Consider the following 27,644-nt stretch of genomic DNA (forward strand, 5'->3'; position numbering starts at 1 on the left):
TACCTGCTGTATATTAAAATTTATTTTGAAGAGAAACATTTCTTGAAAGGAAGTTATATTGAAAACTCACAAGTAGTTCAGTGAACCTTGCCATGCATTCACCAGCTGTGTTAAACAGGAAATGAATGAAAAACAGAACTATATGTCAATAGGCATAACTAGGGAATGCCAGAGCTCACCTTAATCTTTTCAGAAACAAGCAGTCCATTTTGGGAATGCCAAGCCGGAGAATATAACTTTTAATGAAATTTGATCAGAAATGAGCAGAGGGAGGTTCAAGAAGAATGCTTCCCCCATACTCAGACATTAATGTACAGAATACATCTGGGAAAATTAAACTATGTGAAACAGCAAAACTTTGACTTTTCAACAAATTTACAGAACTCATAAATGACATTATGTGTTTACTAGTGAACTGGGACTTGTGGCAGGAGGGGGATATATTGCCTTTTATGAAGGGAAAGAAACTGTCATTTTCACTAGTCTGAAATGGAAGAGTTCTTAGTATTTTAGCTGCCTGGTTAGTAGTGGGGTGAACAGGATAGGAAATTCAGCCTGATGTCTTACAAAGCCCTCTAGTCCCATTTGTACCTGGTCTGAGAAGACATAGGGATAGAAGAAGCAAAAAGGCTAGCCAAAATAACAAAACCAGCTATTGTTTATTGAGTAACTACTTAGAGCTATGCATTGTATGTGACCATTTCCTTTGGTTGCATCAATACAGAAATGGAAATCTAGAGCCATGTCTGTCCTTTCCCAAGGAAAATTGTGCTTCTATCACAGTAGTCAGTTGGCATTATTTCTCTAGGATCGAATCTTATTCTTAGAAAGTTTTTTTTAAAAATTGTTTCTTTTCTTTCTCTACTTTCGTCATGATAGTGTCTAGTTTAGGGAGACAATATGAAGATTGTGGCGGCAGAGGTAGAAAAGTGTAGACTACTGATGAGGCAGTATTTTGACAGATCACTAGGGAGAAAAAAAATGTTTAGTCTCCTATTCAGTCCTGACAGATTAATATGTTTATCTGAGGAAAAGTATTGTGAATTTTTTTTTCTTAAGGGATAATAAGTATTAAATAAATAATTATTTTACTAGAGTTTATTTTCCAGGATCAAATATAATCACTAGTTTAGACCAATTCAATAATGAATTTAGAGTTACAGACTTTTTCCCCCAATAAACCTATTTGTATTTCATTAAGTGAAAATCTTAAGTAAGTTTTCATAATAGAAGTCCTTGATGGGGGTGGGGATGAATCTGTAGAGTGAATCTGTATTAATGAAAGTAAAGAATAATGAACGTATCAATTGTCTAATGTAATGACCTATAGGTCATTTTTCTGATGGGAGATAGTAGGTTCTCTCATAACAGAAAAACTTAAAGAAAATAGAAACATATGTATATTTCTTTTTTTGTTTCTTTAAAATCTTATTAAGGTTTTATTTATTTATTTATTTAAAACTTTTTATTTTTACTTTATTTTACTTTATAATACTGTATTGGTTTTGCCATACATTGACATGAATCCACCAGGGGTGTACATGAGATCCCAAACATGAACCCCCCTCCCACCTCCCTCCCCACAACATCCCTCTGGGTCATCCCCACGCACCAGCCCCAAGCATGCTGTATCCTGCATCGGACATAGACTGGTGATTCGATTCTTACATGATAGTATACATGTTTCAATGCCATTCTCCCAAATCATCCTACCCTCTCCCTCTCCCTCTGAGTCCAAAAGTCTGCTATACACATCTGTGTCTTTTTTGCTGTCTTGCATACAGGGTCATCATTGCCATCTTTCTAAATTCCATATATATGTGTTAGTATACTGTATTGGTGTTTTTCTTTCTGGCTTACTTCACTCTGTATAATCGGCTCCAGTTTCATCCATCTCATTAGAATTGATTCAAATGTATTCTTTTTAATGGCTGAGTAATACTCCATTGTGTATATGTACCACAGCTTTCTTATCCATTCCTCTGCTGATGGACATCTAGGTTGTTTCCATGTCCTGGCTATTATAAACAGTGCTGTGATGAACATTGGGGTACATGTGTCTCTTTCCATTCTGGTTTCCTCGGTGTGTATGCCCAGCAGTGGGGTTGCTGGGTCATATTGCAATGTCCTTTTCTATTTTCCTATTAATCTTTTTCATGATTATAACTTTTCCCCACATGGTCACGTTTTCTTTCTTACCAAATTTCAGTGGAATTTAGCTCAGTACTTAATTGAGTAATAATTAACTCTCATTTATAGGGGTTATGATTTGCTAGAGTTCTACTCAGGTTCTTTACTTATGAAATATCATAATTTTCTCTCATTTTGTGAGATAATAACTCTCCTTTTCAACTGAGGAAAAAAAACTTGTATTTGAAGAGACTAGACACTTATTTCTGATCAGTGAGATGAGACTTATGGATGCTTTGGTTGATATTTTTAACTGTATGTAAAACTAGTATGTTTTAATTGATATTTTAACTTTATGTTGCAGTTAATCTAAATGTTTTTGGAGAATTTGAGCTACTTGACACACAGTTTTCTGCACCTCTACATCTTCTTTCTGTGTCAGCGTTCATGTGATTAGGATGAGCTCTGTTTGTATCTTAATACTAATTATTTTTGCTGTCCAGTCAGAGACCACCATAGCATCATAGCAGTTGAATTGCCGCTGCTGTTCATGTCTCACCTCTATCCTCTCTCTTCCCTGTTTCATAGGTTCAACTGTTTGCTTTTTTCCAAACCCATGCCACCTGTCTCCTCCCAGTAGTTAACATGAGAGCCACATGTCATCATTCCCTTTTTCAGATTCAAGGGCCTTCTGGCTCTTCCCCCTACAAAGCCATGCTATTTTAAAATTCTAGGTCCTGGCACATTCCTGTGCCTATAATGTCTCCGCTCTCCCCTTCTCCACTGCCACCTTTTCATGAGTTTCTCATCTTCAAGCCCCAGTTGTGACATTACTTCTACTTAGAGATTTTTTTCAGTGTTCCCAGAAAATCAGTTGCTACCTCTTCTCCCAGACCATGTCCAGCGTGATCTTATAGAATCCTGTGGTAGAGTCTATCGTCTGACATTCTAGCGTCTGCCATAGTGATTTCTATTCAATACATAAGGCAACACTTCTGTATGAATATCACATAAAATAATATAAATAATATACTTTTAAATTGACAAGACATTTTAAAATAGTTTTCTTTTTCTTTTTTTTTAAAGACAGGATGCAGAATGGGACTTTAATGAGAAATCAGTGTGTAGTCATACAAGAAAGACAGGGGAAACAAATTCCTGACGGATTTTTTTAATGTTCATTTTCTTTCTTAAAAGAAAAATAAACAAGAAAGAGGCACATATAAAAAGTAGATTAATCAAAATGTAAGCAAGATATATAGACTGAAAGACAGTGAGCGAAATATATTTAGGACCTTTATGATACCAGTGACTTGAAATCCCATAGTAAGTAGGTGGCATGATCAGAATTCTGTCACCAGTCTCACATTCTTTCCATTGGTGATACACTTCTGAGTAGAGAAATATTTATAATAGAAAGTTGAAAGTTGTAAGGGTTCCAAGGGAGGGCAAGCAACTATAGCCTGCAACTTGGGCACTCCCATTTACAGGGAACAGATGGTATATGAGCCAGGCTTTGAACATAGAGGTGGGATTGACCCTGTGATGAAGGAGGTGGAGAAATAAGAGCATAAAAAAGCCTGAAATGGGAAAGTGGCACATATGGGAAGTAGGCAATTTAAATTTGACTGAGTGCAGAGTTCAAAAAGGGCAATAGTAGGAAATAATGTCAGGCTCCATTTTGGGGCAGAGGAATATAGTGAAAGTTGTCTCACTCTGATCCATCTGGCAGCAGTTTAAGGAAAGTTTGGAAGGACTACTATAGCAACTCAGAAATGTTAGGAGATATTTTCTGTAGTCCATGAGAGGATAATGAGGGCTGAGAGATTAAACTGAAATCTTTGTAGTCAGAAGAAGATGAAAAATAATGGAAAGAACAAAACAAACTGACCTAGTAATTGATTAGATTTGGCATAAGGAAGGGAATGAGAACGACTCTCAGTCAGTTCAGTTCAGTCGCTCAGTCGCGTCCAACTCTTTGCAACCCCATGAATCGCAGCATGCCAGGCCTCCCTGTCCATCACCAACTCCCGGAGTTCACTCAAACTCACGTCCATCGAGTTGGTGATGCCATCCGGCCATCTCATCCTCTGCCGTCCCCTTTTCCTCCTGCCCTCAATCCCTCCCAGCATCAGAGTCTTTTCCAATGAGTCAACTCTTCGCATGAGGTGGCCAAAGTACTGGAGTTTCAGCTTTAGCATCATTCCTTCCAAAGAAAACCCAAAGCTGATCTCCTTTAGAATGGACTGGTTGGATCTCCTTGCAGTCCAAGGGACTCTCAAGAGTCTTCTCCAACACCACCATTCAAAAGCATCAATTCTTCGGCGCTCAGCCTTCTTCATAGTCCAACTCTTGCATCCATACATGACCACAGGAAAAACCATAGCCTTGACTAAACGGACCTTTGTTGGCAAAGTAATGCCTCTGCTTTTCAATATGCTTCTAGGTTGGTCATAACTTTTCTTCCAAGGAGTAAGCATCTTTTAATTTCATGGCTGCAGTCACCATCTACAGTGATTTTACAGCCCAAAAAAATAAAGTCTGACACTGTTTCCACTGTTTCCCCATCTATTTCCCATGATGTGATGGAACCAGATGCCATGATCTTCATTTTCTGAATGTTGAGCTTTAAGCCAACTTTTTCACTCTCCTCTTTCACTTTCATCAAGAGACTTTTTCGTTCCTCTTCACTTTCTGCCATAAGGGTGGTGTCATCTGCATATCTGAGGTTATTGATATTTCTCCCGGCAATCTTGATTCCAGCTTGTGCTTCTTCCAGCCCAGCGTTTCTCATGATGTACTCTGCATAGAAGTTAAATCTAAGGATGACTATAAACAGAGTTAAGCAGGGCACGTTTAATATTAAAATACACTGAATTCGATATACATTAAAGAGAGATAAACAATGTCCAGCATTCCAAAGGGATTCAGACTTGAGATTCTGAGAGGAAATCACAAGAAATGCAGCTTTTATGGGAGGAAATATTCAGGGCAGAAGGAGACGACAGAGGATGAGATGTTTGGATGGCATCACCAACTCAATGGACATGAATTTGGGTAAACTCCAGGGGTTGCTGATGGGCAGGGAAGCAGTGATGGGCAGAGAGGCCTGGTGTGCTGCGGTCCATGGGGTCACAAAGAGTCAGACATGGCTGAGCGACTGAAGTGAACTGAATGCAAGGATTCTGCCTAAAAATGATACTTGGTGTCATCACTTTGAATTGTTTTGACAAGGAAAAGAGAAATAGGATAAGGCTACAAACTTTGGTGAATACCTACATTTAGGAATTGATTGAAGGAGGAAAAGCCAGAGAGAAGGAAAAACAAATCTGGAGGTAAAGAATTTTATTGTAGAAGGGATGAGGAGAATGAGAACTGCTTTGTCAAAACTTTTCAAATTTTGTATTGTGAGAGAACAATTCCCGTCCACAATGAGTAAGCTAGATGGCCAGCTCTTAAAGGAATGAGCACATCACTTCTTACAAGTTACTAGCATGCTTTCAGACTAGATGTACAATTCCAGTGGAAAAGGACAACATGAAGGTTCAAAATAATTGATGGAGCAAAATCTTAAAGCAGATGTTCGGGGGTGGGGCCATGGGTGAAAGTGTATGTGACAGTATTGGAGCAGGGAGCAGAAGAGAAATGTTTTCACTTTGATGTGGGCAAGGAGAGTGTATATAACAAAATCATGAGGTAGAAAGAAAAATTACTGATGGAAATCATTTAGAAGTTGTCAGTCTCCAAGAAGCGTGAATCAAGATCATTTGTGCAGAGCTGAGTAGACAAAGGATGAGACACCTAGAAAAATGTTGAAATGAAAGAACTATGGAAGGTAATAGGGAATTGATTAGAGCTCAACAGATTACTTGCCAAAGCTTGATAAGGTGGCCTCTCTTAGCTATATTTCTAGTATCTGGAAGTTTATATTTCATTAATTAGATATTTTAGTAAGTGAACTACCTCTGTCATAAATTGAAATGCGTTTGAACTTTATATCTGAAATTGACAGAGATGATCTATATTGTTTTTATTTAACTTTTGGCAAGTGAATTTCTTGTTATATTGGTCTTTAAAATTGAACATATTAAATTTAGGCATCTTATCTTCTGGAAAATAAGTTGGGTAGAGTTAAGATTAAACAATGTTGTACTAGGCGATCAGTGTAACACTGAGATTTTATCTTCCACTGTATTTTCTCCACATAACTTTGACTAAGATGCTCTGTAATAAGGTATAGCCTTAGTATATTAAATAAAGAGCTATTTATAACATAGAATATAAGCAGTTTTTCCACATACCATGGAAATGGTTCCAGGCCTCCTGTGCTGATGGCATGGTTTTATGAACTATGCAAGTCTATTACAGTTATTTTTTTTTATGATTGCCCAACAGGAAGTAACAGAAGATTACTTGCTTTATTTTTTTCCTAATCAAAAGCTTCTATAATCCTCTCCAACTGAATATCTTTAAAATTATTGAATACTATGTTGTATTTTTAGCAGTTAAAAGAAGGGGAGAAAAGTGATACGAAAATTCAGAAATGTTCCAAATTTTTTTAGGGTTCTTTTTATTTAGTGACATGGTGCTTGTCATTCATGCTGGGGGGAGAAACAGTGTCTGTTGCTGTATATTACTTAGAGTATAACTACAGTTCATCTCTGTATGTTTTTCATGAGTGTATTTGTACTTCCCATTGTTTTTCAGAATCTTCAGTCAGTAGCAGTTCCCCAGGATCTGGTCCCAGTTCACCAAACAATGGTCCAACTGGAAATATAACTGAAAATGAGACTTCAGTTTTGCCACCTACTCCTCATGCTGAGGTAAGGCTCTTATTATTTTGGTTGTTTTGAAAGTTAAATCTTTGATTAGCCCCCTAAAACTCAGTGATATTTCTGAACTGAAGTTTAAAGCCACCTGACCTTAGTTACTTTTCTGATAGGTTTATAATGTGTGGAACTGAGTAAATGTGATTTTATTTACAAAGTTTGGATGATAATCACAAGTTTGAAAATGCTGAAATGTAATCTTACAAAAAAAAAAAAAAACAAACCCACACACTCTTACTTATGCTGAGTATACACTCACTGCCCAGTAGCTGTACAACCCTGAAGTCCTTCTTCATGGCTCTTGGTTATTCTGCTGTGAGTAGACACATCAGTAAGTGAGAACAACTTCATGCACACCTTTCGGAACAGTTGCCCAGCAAAGTAGGTTTTATCTGTTTGACCTGAAGAGTCATGAAAAATAGTTGTAGTATCATAATTGAGGAACACAGTTCCACTAAGCAGTGTATTGAGGACCTTCTATATGCTATTCATTTTGCCTGGCAATGAGGATAGCCAGACAAATGATATATGAACTCTGTCCTTGAAAAACAAAAGATTCAAGAAAATGGGTCTGAAATAACACATGATTTGTTGAAGCCAGTGATACAAGAATATAAAACAGTAAATTTGGGAGTCAACAAGAAATTGTGTGTATAGACAGTAGAATGGGAAAGACTAGAGATCTCTTCAATAAAATTGGAGATACCAAGGGAACATTTCATGCAAAGATGGGCACAATAAAGGACAGAAATGGCAAGAATCTAACAGAAGCAGAAGAGATTAAGAAAAGGTAGCAAGAATACACAGAAGAACAAAACAAAAAGGTCTTAATGATCCAGACAACCACGATAGTGGGGTCACTCACCTAGCACCAGACATCCTGGAGTGGGAAGTCAAGTGAGCCTTAGGAAGCATTACGACAAATAAAGCTAGTGGAGATGATGGAATTCCAGCTGAGCTATTTCAGATCTTTAATAATGATGCTGTTAAAGTGCTGCACTCAATGTGCCAGCAAATTTGAAAAACTCGGCAGTGTCCACAGGACCAGAAAAGGTCAGTTTTCATTCCAATCCCAGAGAAGGGTGATGACAAAGAATGTTCAAACTACCATACTACAGCACTCATTTCAAATGCTAGCAAGGTAATGCTCAAAATCTTTCAAGCTAGACTTCAGCAGTATGTGAACTGAGAACTTCCAGATGTACAATCTGGCTTTAGAAAAGGCAGAGGAACTAGAGCTCTAATTGTCAACACCCGTTGTATCATAGAAAAAAGCAAAGGAATACCAGAAAAACATCTGCTTCATTGACTATGCTAAAGCCTTTGATTGTGTAGATCACAATAAACTATGGAAAATTCTTCGAGAGATAGAAATACCAGACCACCTTACCCGCCTCCTGAGAAACCTGTATGCAGGACAAGAAGCAACAGTTAGAATTGGACGTGGAACAGGCTGTTTCCAAATCGGGAAAGGAGAACGTCAAGGCTATCTATATATTATCACCCTGCTTATTTAACTTATATGCAGAGTACATCATGCAAAGTGCCATTTTGGATGAATCCCAAGCAGGAATCAAGACTGCCAGGAGAAATATCAACAACCTCAGATGTGCAGATGCTACCACTCTGATAGCAAAAAGCCAAGAGAGGGTAAAGAGCCTCTTGATGAGGTAAAAGAGGAGGGTAAAAAGCTAGCTTAAAACTCAACATTCAGAAAACTAGTATCATGGCAACTGGTGCAATCACTTCATGGAAGATAGAAAGGGGGAAAGTGGAAACAGTGACAAATTTTATTTTCTGGGCTCCAAAATCACTGCGAACAGTGACCACAGCCATGAAATTAAAAGACGCTTACTCCTTGGAAGAACAGCTATGAGAAACCTAGATAGTGTATTAAAAAGCAGAGACATCACTTTGCCAACAAAGATCCATCTAGTCAAAGCTATTGTTTTTCCAGGAGTCATGTACGAATGTGACAGTTGAACCACAAAGGAGGCTGAGCACCGAAAAATTGGTGCTTTCAAACTGTGGTGCTGGAAAAGACTCTTGAGAGTCCCTTGGAGAGCAAGGAGACCAAACCAGTCAATCCTAAAGGAAATTCATCCTGAATATTCATTGAAAGGACTGATGCTGAAGCTGAAACTCCAATAGTTTGGCTGGCTGATGCGAAGAGCTGACTCGTTGGAAGAGACCCTGATGCTGGGAAAGATTGAAGGCAAAAAGTGAAGAGGGTGGCAGAGGATGAGATGGTTAGATAGCATCACCAACTCAATGGACATGAGTTTGAGAAGAGATAGTGGAGGATAGAGGAGCTTGTCCATGGGGTCGCAAAGAGTTGGACACATCTTAGTGACTGAACAACCCAATAGACTATGTATATAGTTTCTGTATCAGGCTAAGCAAAGGCAACAGCCACTCCTATGGAATCAGCTGTTTTGAAGTCACCATCATTGACTGAAATTTTGAGTTTTCCTTCTCTGTCATTATAATGCCTCCTTATCAGGCATTGCTTGCTACAGGAAAAAGCTGGTATAATAACTTCTCATGTATAACTGTGACATGCATCTTCCATTGTATTGTATAGAGTCATGATGGTTTGGAGCTGAAAGAGATTGATCGAATCTCTGATTCTTGAATCATCTGCTTTTCTGATATGTGATTATCAGACTTCCACTGGGGCACTCTTATTCAAACGGAACTCACTTCACTGTTTCTTCAAGCAATCTAGTTGATTTTGGACAGTCAGCTTGACTGATAAAACGTATCTTCTGTATGTTATGCCAAAATATATATCTATAATTTCATACATACCAACATAAATGTGTAATAAATTATTTATAAGTCATAAATTATCTGGCTAATTGAAAGCAGACACCCAGAGGTTATCCGCGATAGGGAAAGAACTGGAATCAGTGAAGTCACTTCTGTGAGGACGTTTGTGTACTTGAGTCTTGAGTTTTGGTTTTCAGAAGAGAGAAGGCAAAGCCCTGTGCTGACCAAAGATGATCTAACAGGAGACCATCCAACCCATGACACATATTTATGCTACATCGGTGGGTCCCTCATCCCCACCCCCAGAGATATCTTGATGTAGACCAGGGCAGGGGCACACTCTCTCCTTGAGGAGTTATAACCAGAATATATAAAGCTGTAGCCCAGATTTTTATAACTTCAAATGGTTAATTTAATTTAAAGTGCCTCAGATTTTTAGTTCCCTCAGTTCAGTTCAGTCACTCAGTCATGTCCGACTCTTTGCGACCCCATGAATTGCAGCACGCCAGGCCTCCCTGTCCATCACCAACTCCCGGAGTTCACTCAAACTCAAGTCCATCAAGTCGGTGATGCAATCCAGCCATCTCATCCTCTGTCGTCCCCTTCTCCTCCTACCCCCAATCCCTCCCAGCATCACAGTCTTTTCCAATGAGTCAACTCTTCGCATGAGGTGGCCAAAGTACTGGAGTTTCAGCTTTAGCATCATTCCCTCCAAAGAAATCCCAGGGTTGATCTCCTTCAGAATGGACTGGTTGGATCTCCTTGCCGTCCAAGGGACTCTCAAGAGTCTTCTCCAACACCACAGTTCAAAAGCATCAATTCTTTGGCGCTCAGCTTTCTTCATAGTCCAACTCTCACATCCGTACTTCTGGAAAAAACAAGTGTAAATCCTTTCTAGATGAATACACATTCATTTTATTTTACTTATTTTTTAAAGATTTATTTGTTTGTTAGTTCTTTTATTTTTGGCTAAGGTGGGTCTTCATTGCTGCACGTGGGCTTTCTCTAGTTGTGGCGAATAGAGGCTACTCTCTAGTTGTTACCTGTGGGCTTCTCCTTGTGGTGGCCTCTCCTGTTGTGGAGCATAGGCTCTAGGTGTGCCGACTTCAGTAATTGCAGCACATGGGCTCAGTAGTTATGTCTCATGGGCTCTTGAGCACAAGCTCAGTAGTTCTAACACACAGGCTTAGTTGCTCCGAGGCATGTGAGATCTTCCTGGGCCAGGTATCAAACTGGTGTCTCTTGCATTGCAAGGTGGATTCCTAACCACTGGACCACCAGGGAAACCTCTCACATTCATTTTAGACTTTAAAATTTTCTCTCAGTTTTCCAAGGAAAATGAGCAGAATAGATAGGAAACTCTCTTACTTGTGACCATCTTTCAGGCATGTGAAGAATACAATTCAAGCCACTGCATTTTTCTCCAGTCCTCCATTTCTTGTTTCTTACCATCCATTGTCCCTTTGCTTTTCATTTCTCTTTCTAAACATGACACCAGAGGAAATAACTATTTCACATATATTTGTGACCATTGATGTAAGATTCTTAAGACTGTTGGTTATAGGTATTGTATTTCTATTAGTGCAATTATAAATTATATCTCAACATCAGTCAGTTTTCTGCAACCCTTTAATGAATTTTCAGAGAAGGTACAAGTTGGTCACAAATATTTCTAAAAAACTTTAGATTTCCATTTCCTCTCAGCTTAAAGAATGATTCTGTAGCACAGACACTAAAGGATCTGGATTCTAAAATGTTTATGGATGAATTCTATGTTCTTAGGAAATGAAAACACACTAAACTACATTCATTCAACAGCATTTGATTTTTCAAAATGCATTGTTAAAAGGTACAGAAGACCACTTATAGCTTGATGGTATTTTGTGAAGATTAGAAACAGCAGTTCAAAGTTTTGTTCAGGAAAACATATGTAGGTAACAGTATATTTTTTAAAAAATCAAAAGAATGTAAAAAATCAAAGGGATAATGAACACAAAATTTAGCATGATGGTTACCTCTCAAGAAGGAGAAAGACAGTGGAGGGGACATGGTAAGCTACAAAAAATGAAGATACATATATACCTTCATTATAAATACAAATATATGCATGCAGTACTTAGTATAACAAAGAAATACATATTCATAAGACTCAAAATAAATGGAAAAGATGAGATTTTCTCTTTACTTCAAGATTTTTAAAACCTGTTAAGTAGCTCACATTGTGTGACCCTATAATTAAATTTCAAAAATATGTACCATGGAGACTGTAAATTAAAGGAATTAGCTTGTATTATTTTAATCTGTTTTATACTTCTAAAACCTTTACTGATACGTAAACACAAATACCTATTTAGATGCCCAACAATTAGCTAATTGTTGAACATATTCTTTCCTTCTACCTCCACCAGTTTAAAAAAAAAAAAAAAAAACAGAAGGAAATGTGATTTAATGGAGTTTGAAAGAGTAGAGGTATTTCTTCAGGTCAGTGACAGGACATTCACCTCCAAAGCTGGGAAGACGAGTTCAAAAGCAAGCAGTGACTCACTTCATAATGAATTAATTGTGTGCCTGAACTATGATCCAAAAGGCCAGGTGGGCAGACCTTTATTCACTGATGGGTAGCCTCTCCATGGCCCAGAACAAAAAATTCAACCCTGATGACTAACATGTGCTTTTCTGCTGCATTGCATTTACAGAGGTCTGTAGCATAATTCATACTGGGGAGGTGAGGAGACAGCAGAATTCAGACTGAAACTGTCAGCAAATTAATATCCTAGCTTTGTATCACCAAATCCTGCCACCTAAACTAAAGTGGAAAAAAAAAAATGTTTTTCAACCAGTTTTTGATTAATGATCATTTTGAATTGTGTGATATTTATAGACACCCTCTAAGATTAATAATAGCATATAACTTCATATCAAAAGAAATATGTGGGGGTATGAAAAATTTACATCATTACAATTTCAAAAATTATATTAGTTGCATACTTTACCATTTATAAAATAGACTTATTCTACCATCTTTACTTAAGTAGCAAAGTTTTGCAAAACAGGTGAGTTTTCATTTTTAAAATAGTAAAACAGTGTACGTTTGAGTCAACTCTCTATTCTGTGAGCTGAAATTAGAAAAGCAAGTCACATAATTCTTTCAGATCCCATGTAGATGAATGGGATTCTACTCCCTTTTTGCTGTTTAGGAAATAGGAAAGTAAAACTGTATTTCAGGCTGTTCTTGAGGCTTAGGTGAAAAGAAAGTTTTCTCTCTTATAATTCATCTGTTCTGTATAATTTAGATAAAAGTTAAGACAGAAGCAAGAGGAGAATTTAATTTTTAAGTCCAGGCTAAAGAAACAATACCATGAATTCAGGTATTCTAGTCTTGGATTCAGAGGGCTACCAAGTAATGTGGCTGCAAAACCAACTACTTGGTCGCCATTGGTTAAGTCGCTAAACTTGTCCTGAATCTTAGATTATTTACCTAATAAAGATAGTATTAATAATACCTACCCCAGCAGCTTTGTTGTAGAGAATCAGTATTTGGAAGGCAGGTGGTAAATTGTGGAACAAGTTCATTTTTTGTTGTTATTAATACTGACTCCTGGTACGGAAAACTCATTAGTACGTTTGTCTGCAAGCCAGCAAATCTCGTGTGAGAATGAGCTTCCATATGCTCTGGCCACTTCTGTTGTACTTCTCTAGTTCCTTACACATGCCCTGTCCCAAACTCAGCATCGCTGGAGCTACTTGGTTTCCCCATTTGTAAACTTGGTTGGGGTGCTGAAACCTCAGGAGTTTCTATTTCCAACTCCAGTCAGAGATGTCTTTACCTATCTAGTTACTTTATTGTTAATACTGTAGGCCTGTGGGTTCAAATATGTTTCCATGAATATCAGCACCATTATTTTAGGCTCAGTAGATTTATTTGATAGCTATTTTAACAGTAGCCAAGCAGCTGGTTTATTTCTAGTTGAACATTAGTGGCTGGCTCTGCTCTGTGATTTTTAAAATAATTTTTTCCAGCAGATACAAACGATTTTAAAAATGGATTCTAATAACAAGGTTAAGTACTCTAAAATCATTTGAACTGTCACTTGTTTTGCCTCAATCTCACATGACTCATCTGCCGATTGTTTCATAATAGTTGTTGTGACATTTGCTGTAAATGTTATGCTCCCTTCTGAGTGGGTGTAGAGCTTCGGTTTTAGATGACTGCAAATAAGACACTCCTCATCCAATCCCCCATGGGAAAAGAGGTTGCTATGACAAAAGACTCATTTACTAGGCATAACATGAGTCAATATTGTAAACCAAGACTTTTAACAAAACATCAGTGACTTTTAAATACAAAGGAAGCCCCTGTCAAGTAATTTTTTTGTCTCCAAAACATTTTATAGTAATACATTCTTGAAAACCAAGTGAAAGTGAGTGTTAGTTGCTCAGTTGCCTCCAATTCTTTGAGACCCTATAGACTGTAACCCACCAGGCTCCACTCTCCTTGGGATTCTTCGGGCAAGAATACTGGAGTGGGTTACCATTCCCTTGAATGTCCAGTAAAAATGAAAACTTAGAGGTTTTTACTGCCTAAAAAAATGTGTCACTTGGCGATTTAAATTTTCTATCCACTATCTGAAATGAGGAGAGGAAATAAATACCATCTTGAAAAATACCACGAAAGCCACAGGCAAACATTAAATGATTAAGAACTTAAAAAAAATTTCATTGTTTACTTGTTTGTTTTTTAATATGGTTCTTCTTTTTATTTAGATAGACTAGATTTAGGGATTTGGAACCTTTTATTAAAGACAAAACAGTTTGAGGCTTTACAAGCGTGTCTTCCCAGATGCCACTCTAAGAGAACAGACATTACCTGGTAGATCTAGTCAGCTGCTCCCATCTTAGGAGCTGCCCTGAGTCATAAGCCACGGAGCAGTGGAGCTTGAGTGTAGGATACTTCGACCACGCTGTTTTACACCAGTCCAGACTGCTGCTCACCAAAGCCTTATATTTATATTCCTTTCCTAAGGCTTATGCATATTGTATATAATTTTGAACATGCAGCAACTTAAAATTTTTGCATCCACTTTTTCTATGAGCTTCTTAAAAAGTAGGTGATGATATAATTAGAGTTCTGTCAAGGGTCATCTGTTGACTTCTTTGTCTTAAGAGTAAGAAAAGTAGTCCCTTCCCTCCCTCTCTCCCACCCTTCCTTTCTACTCCCTCCCTTCCTCCCTTCCTCCCTCCCTCCTTACCTCCTATCCCTACTTCCATTTTCCTTGCCCTTATAGGAAGTCATTTTCTCCTGTTTTCTTGTTTGTTTGTATGGCTTCTTACATGAAACATGGATCTTTTGCTTTGTGCTCATGAATTTTAATGGGTATAAATGGTTTGGTGTCATCAGTCTCTTTTCATTTCTTATTTTTATAACTAAGCATGTCTTGTTACACTCAGTCATATAATGAATGGATACATATACCTAATAGTTTGCTTTTAATCACTGTAGTAATCCTTGGCAAGCACTGCTCCATTTTACCTACCTATTCTCCAATTGGATGACCCAGTGACCTCCAGTTCTCACACCACCAAAAAATGCTCCAGGGTGTATGTATACGCATCACCTTGTAACTAAATGAGAATTTCTTGAAGAGCAGAAGAATCTCTGGGTCATAGTGTACAGTGCTGAAATGTTCTCCAGAATAGCTATGCCAGTCCACAGTCTCACCAGTAATGTGTGATGGTTTTTACTTTCTTAGATCCCTTGAACATTTAACATTGTCTATTTTTCTAATTTTTGCCAGTGTCCATTTCATAAGAGAAGTTGAATCTTTTGATTGAAACCGATGTCTTCTTGATTTCATTGGCTAAATAAATAGATCTAGTGAGATACATGTAATTTTTCAGTATATGGGTATTTTACTATTAATAAAATATTAATTTTATTTTAATATTATCCATAAGATAGTGTTCCAGTTGCCATGATGTTGAGAAAAGTAATTAAAACTTGAAGGTCATTATTAAAATATGGATAGGCCTCCCCTGCCCCAACACCCGGTTCAGTCATACCCCTCTCCAATATCATGCTCTTTCTGGTGAAATGCTAGTTATCCATAAGAGCCTAGTTTAAAACTGACAACCTGTGGTAATTACTACAGGTCATTAGAGCCAGTTCTCCACTTTCCTTTGCACTTGTGTGGTCTAGGGCATCTTTGTACCCTTCCCACCCTATACCACCCCGTTGTTGTGTTGTTTGTGTCGCTCAGTGGTGTCCGACTCTTTGCGACCCCATGGACTGTAGCCCGCTAGGCTCCTCTGTCCATAGGATCTCCAGGCAAGAATACTGGAGTGGGTTGCCATGCCCTTCTCCAACACTACCCTGTTAATCTAACTTAATTGTAATTCATTTTTTTGTGCATGTTAGCCGATAGCTGTTGTACATTAAATATTTCCATTTTATCTGACCACAGCAATAGTTTCTGACTCTGAAAATTTTTTAGATTAAAACCATCTTCCCTGTGTTCTAAGATGTGAAACGTTGGTATCTTAGCATAGCCCTGTTTGAAGGGCTGGATCAGTTTTGAAACTACTTCCTGGAAAAGCCCTGGCCTTGCCTGGAAATACTTGTAAGTTCACCGCAGTGCTAAGGTGGGGTAACCTTCCAGCCTTGCAAGAATGCTGGTCAGGATCCTTCACTGACTCAGTGAAATGGCTCCTCTCACCATCTGTCCCCCTGACTTTCAAGTGTGTCTGCGCCCTTTTAGCAGTGTACCATACCGCTCCAGTTTCCTGTTAAGAAATATTAACCTGAAACAGATATGCTTCTATCAAAAAGTCAAATCAAGGAAAGGTATTACAGAAAATAATTTGAGAAAAACATTATTTCAGTTCTGTTGAATCATTTGTGGTTTTATCCACTGGAAGTTTATGTACATGCTGTGCTTGTTTCTTGTCAGTAAATTGAAGGAAACAAATTATGTCCAAGTCTCTGAAGTTCCATGATGTGATATATACCAGTTAATCTCTGTGAGAAGAGCCAACTCTACCTAGTGAATTTAGGGACTTTGGACTTTATTTATTCCTCAGGAATTGTCTCCATGACTTGGAAATCCTTACGTCTATCAAGTCACCAGGGCTTCTGCTTTCTTCTCACATGAGGCTCACTGCCTCCCAGTTGGACACTTTTATTCTTTACCATAAGCCCCAAGACTAACTGTGCTTCCTCTTTTTTCTCTCAAGCTTCCTCCTTCTCCATACTGTTTTGTGGTTCCCTTGTCTGGCAATAATGGCTCCAGAGCAGTGCATATCTTCTGGAGCAGTACCTGACAACAAATCACCCAGCCTTGATCGCTTTAAAAGTATTATTGCTGATCCCACTGGGAACCAGAATTAGGGCAATCACTCAGTTCATTCATCCATAACGAGAATATAAGGTGTGCTGGAGAGTGCATGTGAGGACTATGGTCGATGCCCTAGAACTCCCTGGCATAGGCCTTGAAACATGGTAGGTGCTGTCCTAGGAAATAGCATGAAATCACAGGGGTCTGAAATCTCACAGTATGGACATTTCCCTAGTCCCTTCACTTTAGTCAAAAGCTCCTGTGAGCAGCCAATGTGCTACTGCAGTTATTACACGTGAGAAGAAACCTTTCTCTCACTTTAGTATAGATTTGCTTCCTATGATGACGTGGGAAGATGTCACACAAATTCTGTCTGGGAAACAAAGATAACTTGTTTTGTGAGGTTGTGGTAACTTTTGGTGTCATTCCCATAGTGCATGTCAAGTCTCTGCTGTGGCACACAGATATAACATTGAATGAGTATTGTACATGATTTAAAGTAGTTGTTTTCCCACATTTATTTCTCTTCCATGAATACAGATAGGAGATGAAATACCCTTTTATTATAAATGACTGCTTGCTGCCAATAAGCTTGTTAAAGTATTTTTGCTTCCTCATATACTTTTTTATTTGCATTCAGGTATATATTCTATACTTTAAATTCATGGTAAAAGCATATAGTATAAGCAAAATCAGACTTATGAATCTTGGCTTTTTAAATTAGAGCAAATATACAACCATTGTTGGTATCTCCTTAAAATTGCAATATCATACATTGTAATGATAAAATCTTTTCCAACAATCTTCATGGGTTTTCAACAACTTTAATTTTGTAAAGGCTTGCATATAAAGTCAAAGTAATGTTAAAAGCTTCAGTGCATTTCTTGCTTTTCATGAGCAAATATCTGACTTGTTCTTTTAAGAAAAAACAAACTCTGAGTTAGTTTGGAATTCCAAGTTGCAATGAGAAGAGTCCACCTTTAGCCTTCTGCTCTTATTATGTTAAGACTACGACTCATCTCCAAACAAACGTATGATTGAGGTGATGTTTTGGAATAACATCCTGTGTTTTGGTGGTGCATCACTCTTCAGTGACATTCTGAGGTTGCATTGTATTAGCACATGATATTTTCCCCAGTTAATTGATATCCCAGGTTTGTCCAGGGGAAAATCTACAGCTCCCCCAAACATACTTGACAAGTTATTATATTTACTTTAGTCAAAGCCCGTGTGTGCAATATCCCTCTTGGAGGTGGTCTCTTATTGGAGTCCCATATGCTTTTTGTTTGGGAAGAAAGCAGTCACTGTGTCATACTGTTACATGGAGTATTCTTTTTCAAGGATGTTGTTCCCTTGGGGACCATATCAGGCCAGAGTTCCTCAGTCGAATAAGACCTTTGTAACTCTTATTGTATAAGAGTTCTGGGAGGGAAGCAAGAGTTAAACAGAAAATGTAATTCAAGCAACCATATTAGGCCACATGTGGGAAAACATGACTCTTGGTATTGGATTTTAAAAAAAAAAAGGTTATTTGTTGTAAAAAGGACCATGATGCCAAAATGTTCAAGGTATTCCAGTGTAAATGAAGACTAGTGAGGCCCAGGGAACTCACAACATTTTCACATTTACTTTAGTTTCTGAATGTGACTGAATTAAAAAACAGCAGAGTTGTCTATTCACAAATGACAATGATTTTAAACAATGATTAGTTAGTATAGAAGTCCTATAAGGCAATATTTAATCTAAGATTTTCTTCTGTGTGTTTTCCTATCAGTAAAATGATATTTAATCCATATGAGAATAATGATTATAATGGCATTACATACATATTCATCACTCAGTAACACAAAAATCTATTTATACTCATAAAGATTACTCAATTTAATTGTTGTATATTACCAATTGATGACAAACATACTGATTATATTCCATGAAAGCAGAAATTTTAAAATTAATTTTTTTCAAAATGAAATGGAAAGTCTTCTTCAGATATTACAATTATATCTGATGAAGAAATTTTTAATTTAATTATTGCATTTAACTTTTTTGGATACAGAAGTCATAAAATACTTGTGAATTCTTCATTAAAATTTTGACAGATTATAATTAAAACCTATTTTCTGAAATGTGAACATTACTGTAAACTTTGTGATATAATATTGTGGGACTCCCCTTTCACTTTTTTTTTTTTTAATAGAAAATGGTTTCACAGCAGCGCATTCTAATTCACGAAGATTCCATGAACCTGCTCAGTCTTTATACCTCTCCGTCTTTGCCCAACATCACCCTGGGTCTTCCAGCAGTGTCAACCCAGCTCAATGTAAGTCATTACCCTGCATTGGCCTAAACCAGCCCGAGGACTGTTTTCCTAGGGGACCTCTCATTCTTTACTTGTATATTTAGACTTCAGGGAAACTTGGTAGTCTACTTCTCCTTCACTGTTTACTGAGTTGTTGAAAGATACTCAGTTTGACCTCACATTAAAGAATCATATTGATTCACGTAATAATATATAAAAATAATAATTAATATTAGTATAATACTTTGTAGTTTTTAAAAAAGAAAGCAGTCTCCAGGTATATTATTTTGCTAGCTCCACACAACCATCCCATGACACAGATTACAGACCACATTTTAACAGAAGAAGCAGCCCAAGACTTGGATCCAGGATCACAAGCCCAGCCACTAGCAGACCTGGACCTCAACTCAGGCCAGTGCTGTGAGGGCAGTGTCTGAAGCACAGCAGCATGTGTACATTGTTTATTTTGTGAATGACTTTATTCTGAGAATTTAGGTCCCTGACTCTGTGGTACTGAAGAATATATATCTGGAAAACCTCTGTAAGAACAATATTAAACTCTTCCTTGGAAATTCAGAGTGAATCAATTACTTTGAAAGTCTCAACAACTGAAATAGGATTTTTTGGAAGTAATTGTCCAGCTAGCAGAAGACAGCAATAATTATATTTCACACATATACTCTAAAATAATATAAATGTTAGTCATAGTAAAAGATTTTTAAACTTGAATAATTTATCTGTGAAAGATTATTAAATTAGGTAGAGGTCATATGATACATTCAGTTTAAAGAGAAATCTGTTCCAACCCTTGGCACCAATTTTACCAATTTTTAAATGGCTTCAAGAGTTTGGCAAGTCTTCCACTGAGTCCATCTTGTCAAATTAATATCTTTTACAATATGCCCACATCAGGAAATTATAAAGAGTTGACCATTTTGTGACTGTTTGCAGAATATAAACCCTATCTTATGGTATGCTAGTTTATGCACGATCATGCTTATGGTGACATTTTTAAATGGCAAATTTTATGATTATGTTCAATACATATTACAAATATATCTATGAGATAACTTATTATATTTGATCTTTGTAATAGAGTAGAATGTTATCTTAGGTGATACAGTAATCTTATACCAGTGAGGAAAAAGCAAAGTTTGGATGTTGTTTTATATCTGGGGATTAAAGAAGACAGACAAAAAAAACACTGAATTCAGCTATGCCCTTGAAATTATACATGAAGCATTTGTAAACAACTAACTAGTGAAAAGGAAAAAGAAATTAGGGATTAAATAAAACAAATATTTATGGATGATATTTTCAAATCTTCACTTATTAAAAATTATTTTCAAAAAACGTTATATTCTTCTGTTCCTGTAGTTTCTGTTTCTTCTGGTGATGAGCAAATACTAACACAAAAACTTACAACATATAAGTTTTCTACTTTTTTTTGCATGTTCTAAGTCAGTCCTACCAGCTAACACAAACGCACTACTTTTAATGTGGTCAGGGAGAATTTTTCCCCAAAGGACCAAATACTAAAAGCCAGACTATTAAATGTTTCAATGATAATACCATTTGGTACCATTGGATGAGTAAACCAGTGTGGTTTGGATTGAAGTTTCATTTTTCTTTGCTTCCATTTTGCTGTGTATGAAGCTATCATAATTAATTTTTCAAGCTTGGCATTGCTTTGGCAAAGGGATCTCTAATATTCTATTTCCTCACTGAGTAGTGGGAAATTTTAAGGAGAAGAAGCCAGGAGAAGGAATCACTTCTAGATTAAACACTGCATCGACTTGTCGTGTGACTAAGACAAACCATTTACCTCTTTGTCCTTCAATTTCCCCGTCACTGAAAATTGCTTTGCTTCCCTGGCGCACAGCAATTTTGAAAGATGAAACATGAGTTTTGAAAAGAAACATGCCACATAATTTTGAGGTATTAGACCTCTGCTTTTGTAATACCAAAATGACCACCATTCATTAAGTTCTTTGACTAGGAGAATTCATTATTACTATTGATGATATAATTATTATTGCCTTATTACTATGTTATCATATATTTCAAGTTCTTAATAGCAACTTTAGGTGATATCTAATTTCACTTGTAGTTTATTTTATTAAACAAAAGTATCTGGAGTGTCATTTTCAATATTTAGAGATTTGAGACTCTGTTATAAATTAATATAAAATACACATTTAAATAAAATTTCTTCATATTTTATATAATCTTTCATTGACTTATCTCAGTAATTTTATTTTAAAAATTAAATATTGGACACCCACAGCTCTATGAATGTATTAGAGGACATATAAAGAGTGAATTGTTTATTCTGCTTGAAACTCCCAAATTACAGACCATTTTATATCCAGCTTCTAATCACTATTGTATAGTCATGAGTTTAGCAATCTGAATAAATTTTACTTTTCTAATATACCTTTTACTTAAGCAATATGTTAAAATATTTTAGAAATAAACTTCCCAGTTATTAAGCCTAAAATAAACATAATTTTTAATGTTTTAGGAAAAGTTTTATTTGGGCTTCAGTACAATGATACGCAATACTAAACTGTCTCCAGTGCACCAGCTTTGTGTTTTTTTCTCCTATGTTCATTCACTTAGTTCGAAAGACATACTGTTGTCCATTTTCCCTACTCAGCCACTGGGTAAGATAAGGCTTTTTGGTGGCAGGGGAAATTATGGAATGAGAAACCAGTCCAATGACTTACAGACCTAATGACCCACATGGATGAAAGCGGATTAACATCTTTATTATTTCTTGACACAGGCTTCAAATTCACTCAAGGAAAAACAGAAGTGTGAGACCCAGACACTCAGGCAAGGTGTTCCTCTGCCTGGGCAATACGGGGGCAGCCTCCCAGCATCTTCAAGCCATCCCCACGTTACTTTGGAGGGAAAGCCCAATAGCAGCCACCAAGCTCTCCTGCAGCATCTATTATTGAAAGAACAAATGCGACAGCAAAAACTTCTTGTGGCTGGTAATTTATAATGGCATCTTTTGTAGGTTATGTTAGGGCTTTTGTTTTTATCAGCAAGCCAACGTAATGTCTCTTTGCCTCAAGACCTAGTAAAAATTCACATTGTTGTGCAGAGGTTTCCCTGATACCTAGTACTGTGGAAAAGACTATTACACATATTTATTCCTCTAAATCTGTGGGAAAAAAACTCACCTTATTTAACCTTCAGATATACCAGAGTGGACTGTAGATGAGTCACTGATCAGATGTGTATCTGCCCAATGCATTGGCATTTTTGCCTCCACCCTACCCAATCTGGGCATCCCTAGTGGCTCAGATGGTAAAGAGACTGCCTGCCATGCAGGAAACCCAGGTTCGATCCCTGGGTCTGGAAGATCCCCTGGAGAAAGGCATGGCAACCCACTCCAGTATTCTTGTCTAGAGAATCCCATGGACAGAGGAGGCTGGTGGGCTACATTCCGTGGGGTCGCAGAGTCGGACAAGACTGAGTGACGAACACACCCAAGCTAGCCTTCTTCTGATATATGCCCGATAGTATACTGCTTTTCATAAAACTTATCCCATAGCTATCTTCTTTAGTTTCTTGTCTTTTCTTAAATTGTGTATGTGTCTCTGTAAGTACCTATATATATATATATTTTTTTTTTTTCAGGTGGAGTTCCCTTACATCCTCAGTCTCCCTTGGCAACAAAAGAGAGAATTTCACCCGGCATTAGAGGTACCCACAAATTACCCCGACACAGACCCCTGAATCGAACCCAGTCTGCACCTTTGCCTCAGAGCACCTTGGCTCAGCTGGTCATTCAGCAGCAGCACCAGCAGTTCTTGGAGAAGCAGAAGCAATACCAGCAGCAGATCCACATGAACAAGGTAAGTTCCCAAGCCACGTCAACACAGCACAGCCACCAGTGTGGAATCTGGGGTTCTCGTCACTGATATGGGCATACAAGAGAGAATGTTGGTGTCCATCACAATGTTGTCCTGAAACTACCTGGAGACTGCCCTCCTGGCCCTGCTCTCAGGGCTCAAGGACACCATCACAATACCACTGTCTTCTCCATCACTGCATGCATAGGACATTTGTAGCAAAATCGAGGTCCTAGATTTGTAGCAAAATTGAGGTCCTAGATTTGTAGCAAAATCGAGGTCCTAGATTTGTAGCAAAATTGAGGTCCTAGCTTGGAAAGTCTTTTCTGACTGAGGACATATCTGAATGCAGCAGCACATACAGAAAAGTGTGTGCAGAGCCCTGTGTTTTGTTACTGCAGTAAAGGTCTGAGGCAGAGTTAAGTTTGCACAGGTGTTGGCAGCTATGGCAAGGTTAGCCAGTTAGGCGTTTCTCTGCAACTTGTATGTAAACATGTTACATTTGTTTTTTAATATGTCCAACTCTTAGTCCAATCAGTGCTGAAGCAGTTTCTCGGCAGTTTGTGGTAGTCTCTCTGTGTCAGAAATGGACAGCAGAGGCCTGAGTCACAGCACATCCTCCGGAGCTCTCCTGCTGAGGCAGCCACAGACAGTCATTCTAATATAATGTGTCACACAGGCCAGGAGAGCATTTTCAATGAATCTGTAAGCAAAACTGGTCTGTACAGTGTTTAACCATTGCTCTCTGCCATGGTAGCCTTACAAAGGAAAATCCTTTCATTCCTGGAAAATGAAAGGTCCTGAATATCAAAATTCTGTCCTTTCTCCTTTGTTTCTATATTACTTACAAATATCTGATAGAGGCATTATACTGAGAAACAGTGTCCTGTTTACTGATAAATGGATAGCTAAAAATTGGCTTAGTATGTAAGTGTGCTATCATATTATGACATAAGCAAAACAGGGCTTCCCAGGTGGTACTAGTGGTAAAGAACCCGCTTGCCATTGCAGGAGACATAAGAGATGCGAGTTTGATCCCTGGGTCAGGAAGATCCCCTGGAGGATGAGATGACAACCCACTCCAGTATTCTTGCCTGGAGAATCCCATGGACAGAGGAGCCTGGTGGGCTACAATCCCTGGGGTTGCAAAAAGTCAGACACAACTGAAGCGACTGAGCATAAATGAAACAAAACCTCATGGGCAAAAGTCTAATCATCTTTCTGATAGTAAGAGAAAGGGGATCTTTATCATGTGCTCACCTTATTGCAGGTGGGATTAGAGATGTTTTCTCATCTTTGGCCTCCATCTTAACAAGGCAGATACATGAAGGTAGCATGACTGAAGAGCACAATACTGAACACAAATTCCCCCAGCCCAACCCTTTGCAGTGTTCCCAAATGACGTGTGTGTGTGTGTATTGGCGTGGGAGTGGCTGGAAGTGCCAGCTGCCTCTCCAGTCATCATTTGCTGCACTGCAGATTGTATTCCACTATATTTCAGACTCTTTCTATTAGTATATCATCAGGTTAATGCCTATCTTATTGCTTCAGTATTTCTCTAAATGTGTCTAATTATCTTAGATAAAATCAGTCTTGTCAGCGGAGAAATGATTTTTCTCCTTGTATAATGGCATATTACTCCTTGTCCTCAATGTCATTCTGTACATTTACTGTGTTATGGTAGAGTTATGTTGATTTGTTTCTTTTGTGGTGTATTAGCACAGCTTAAAATTACCAGGTATTCTTGAAATATTATCCAGTATGAAAGGAATGGCTGGGAATTCTTACATTTCACCTCACAATATTTTGATCTGGAATTAGATTCATTTAGAAAAGTAGTAGTTGTTGTTATTTAATTGCTAAGTCATGTCTGATTCTTTTGCAACCTCACAGACTGTAGCCTGCCAGGCTTCTCTGTCCGTGGGAAGAAAAGTAACATCTGATTGTGAATACACTTTCTGCTACTAGGTTCTATTTCCTAGAACTATATGGAGGTGTGTTCTCATACAGGTATATGAGGTAAATTGATCCCTTTGAAATCACCATCCACAGATGATTTCTATGAATACCTTTGAGAATATTTTGGAATGCATTTTTTTATGATCTAGAGTTCCCACTGCTTCAAACTCAAGTGGTATGTTAATATTGGATGGAATTATTGTATTTTAGTATCACACTTGAGATTTTGACAGACAGATGCTAAGCTCAGTCACATGAAAGAAACTAAGATGGAAAGCATGCATTTGCATTTCAGAAATGAGAAAAGCAAATCTTATCAGAGACCTTCTTCCATGTGGAGCTGATTCTTTGGACTCTGTTAAGAATTCCTTCCAAAATTAGAAACAAACCTATACTACATGTTTGTACAGTGGTTTGATTATTAAATCTTGTCTTAATTAGGCAAAATGAAGCCCAGAAAACTTCAAAGTACAAAGCTGATCTTTATATATTAACCTCTCTCGACTTGGGTGTTTAGATTACTCAAGCAGGTCTCTCCTTGGCTTTTTTCCTTGTATGTATTCCATATGTTTAATCAAGCATCAAGATGGTATATGCACACTGGGTATTCTCCAGATTTTGAAAATATTTCACCTGTCCTCAATTGTCTAAGGGAATAGAGAGGAATTTTCTTAAATAAATATTGAACTCCATCCCATTCTATGGTATTCACAAATAGAACCACTAATGAGTGAATCGCTACTGTTCACCTTTTCCATGAGGTAATGAAAACATTTATTTCATGTCAGGAGAAGGCAAACTTAGATGCCGGAAGAAAACAGGTTTCTGCATAATAATATATTTATGAGTGTCATGTAGAATAACCATTAATGAGAAATAACCACAGAAACTTTAATTTATATCTTTTCTCCCTTCTGTTATCATGCACAAATCTTCAGTGACTCATCAAACAGCCAAATAGTTGGCATCATAAACACATAGTCCTTACTCTCTTATGATATTTATTACAGCAGGAAATGCTGGCACATATGCATATATAAGTGTATAGATGACATATTTTATGTCTTTTCCTTTTATTCCCTCTAACTGGCTTTATGGTTCTTTTTTGAGGAATTTAGGGACTTTGAGGAAAAATGGAGTGAGACAAAAGAAAAAATAAGCAGATTTATCTCTAAATTTGCATCATATTAAATATGATTAGCCTTCCTGGTATGAAAATTTTAATGACTGATTTGAATTGCTAATAATCTTTAGAAGAATTAGAAGCAAAAGTATACTTTTTCAGAGCAGTTTGTACATTGACCGACTGACTAAATTTTAAAGACTTTCTCATATCTTGCTGTTATTTGAATGTATTTATGAAAGCAGTCAGTCATATTTGTTATAACCATACAATGTAAATGTTATTAAGTATACTAAACAATTTGCCTACCTGCTACCTACTACTTAAATGACATTTACATGGGAAATTTGTGTGTCGTAAGATGCTAAAGCTCATGTAAGTATGTTTTAAGTGCTTAACAGCTTAGCAGAAATATCCCTAGAATGGGTTTGTATAGTATTTGTATTGCTATATCTACCAGAAAAGAATGAGACAAGCTTAAAAAACAGATGAGTGGAAAATGTCAGATTGTTTTATCTTTGCTTATAAGTTTGCATATTTTGTTTTCACTGAAAGCATTTTGAGAAGCTTAATCATAAGAAAATCATGGCTTACAACATTTGTTCTCTTGTTTTTTTTTTTTTTTTGAAACATTTGAAAAATTCAGAAATGCATCTAAACAATTTTATCACTAATATATAGTACCTTCATGTTTAAAAAAATGTTATTAAAGAAAGGTTTTCAATATGAGGATCAAAGAAGACTGTTACTTTTGCCAATATCTTTTAATGTTTTTTATTGGAAAAAAGTGGTTTTCTAAAATAAAATTTTCCTTATAAATACAAAATAGCAAACAAAAATATAGGAGAGTACTGATAGTTTTCTTCTGAACCCTTTTCAAGTTTAAATATTGCCACAGATTTTCTGGTAAAAACTATGACTGATGAAAACAAAATACCACAGTTGCTTGGGAATTTTTATGATTTTTGAAGGAGTACTGTGACCACTGCCTGATTAATAGTAGGGCAGATGTCAAGTCACATCACTCTCTGACACACAGAAATTTTCCAAAGTATATTCAGGCATCTTTATTGTGAGAAAATTTGACAATAGATCTCTGTCCCCCTTCCAAATGACAACATTGTTCTTTGAATTATTTCTTAGTTATAGTATTAATAGCACTGATTGCTGCCTAATTGTTTCTATTTTAACTAAAATTTTGTATCTTTTCTAATACCTATGTTTTTCATATTCATTTTGTCAAATCTGTATGAGAAGAAATTTTAAGAAAATTATTTCTTATTTCAATACTAATTTGAATGACATAATCTATGCAAGGGGCTTCCCTGGTAGCTC

At 37.1% G+C, this 27,644-nt stretch overlaps 1 protein-coding gene across 25 annotated transcripts in view; it reads left to right on the forward strand.

The window, feature by feature from the left end:
* Positions 1 to 27,644, forward strand: part of HDAC9 (histone deacetylase 9) — a 1,063,328-nt gene that overhangs the window by 640,215 nt on the left and 395,469 nt on the right. For all 25 annotated transcript variants that reach the window (XM_042248291.2, XM_060414369.1, XM_042248295.2 and 22 more), the window contains 4 exon segments: positions 6,838 to 6,953; positions 19,260 to 19,382; positions 22,150 to 22,360; positions 23,013 to 23,230. In XM_042248291.2, coding sequence (XP_042104225.1) covers positions 6,838 to 6,953; positions 19,260 to 19,382; positions 22,150 to 22,360; positions 23,013 to 23,230 — 668 coding nt within the window.

The sequence above is a fragment of the Ovis aries genome, chromosome 4, assembly GCF_016772045.2.
Source record: "Ovis aries strain OAR_USU_Benz2616 breed Rambouillet chromosome 4, ARS-UI_Ramb_v3.0, whole genome shotgun sequence".
Classification (NCBI taxonomy): domain Eukaryota; kingdom Metazoa; phylum Chordata; class Mammalia; order Artiodactyla; family Bovidae; genus Ovis; species Ovis aries.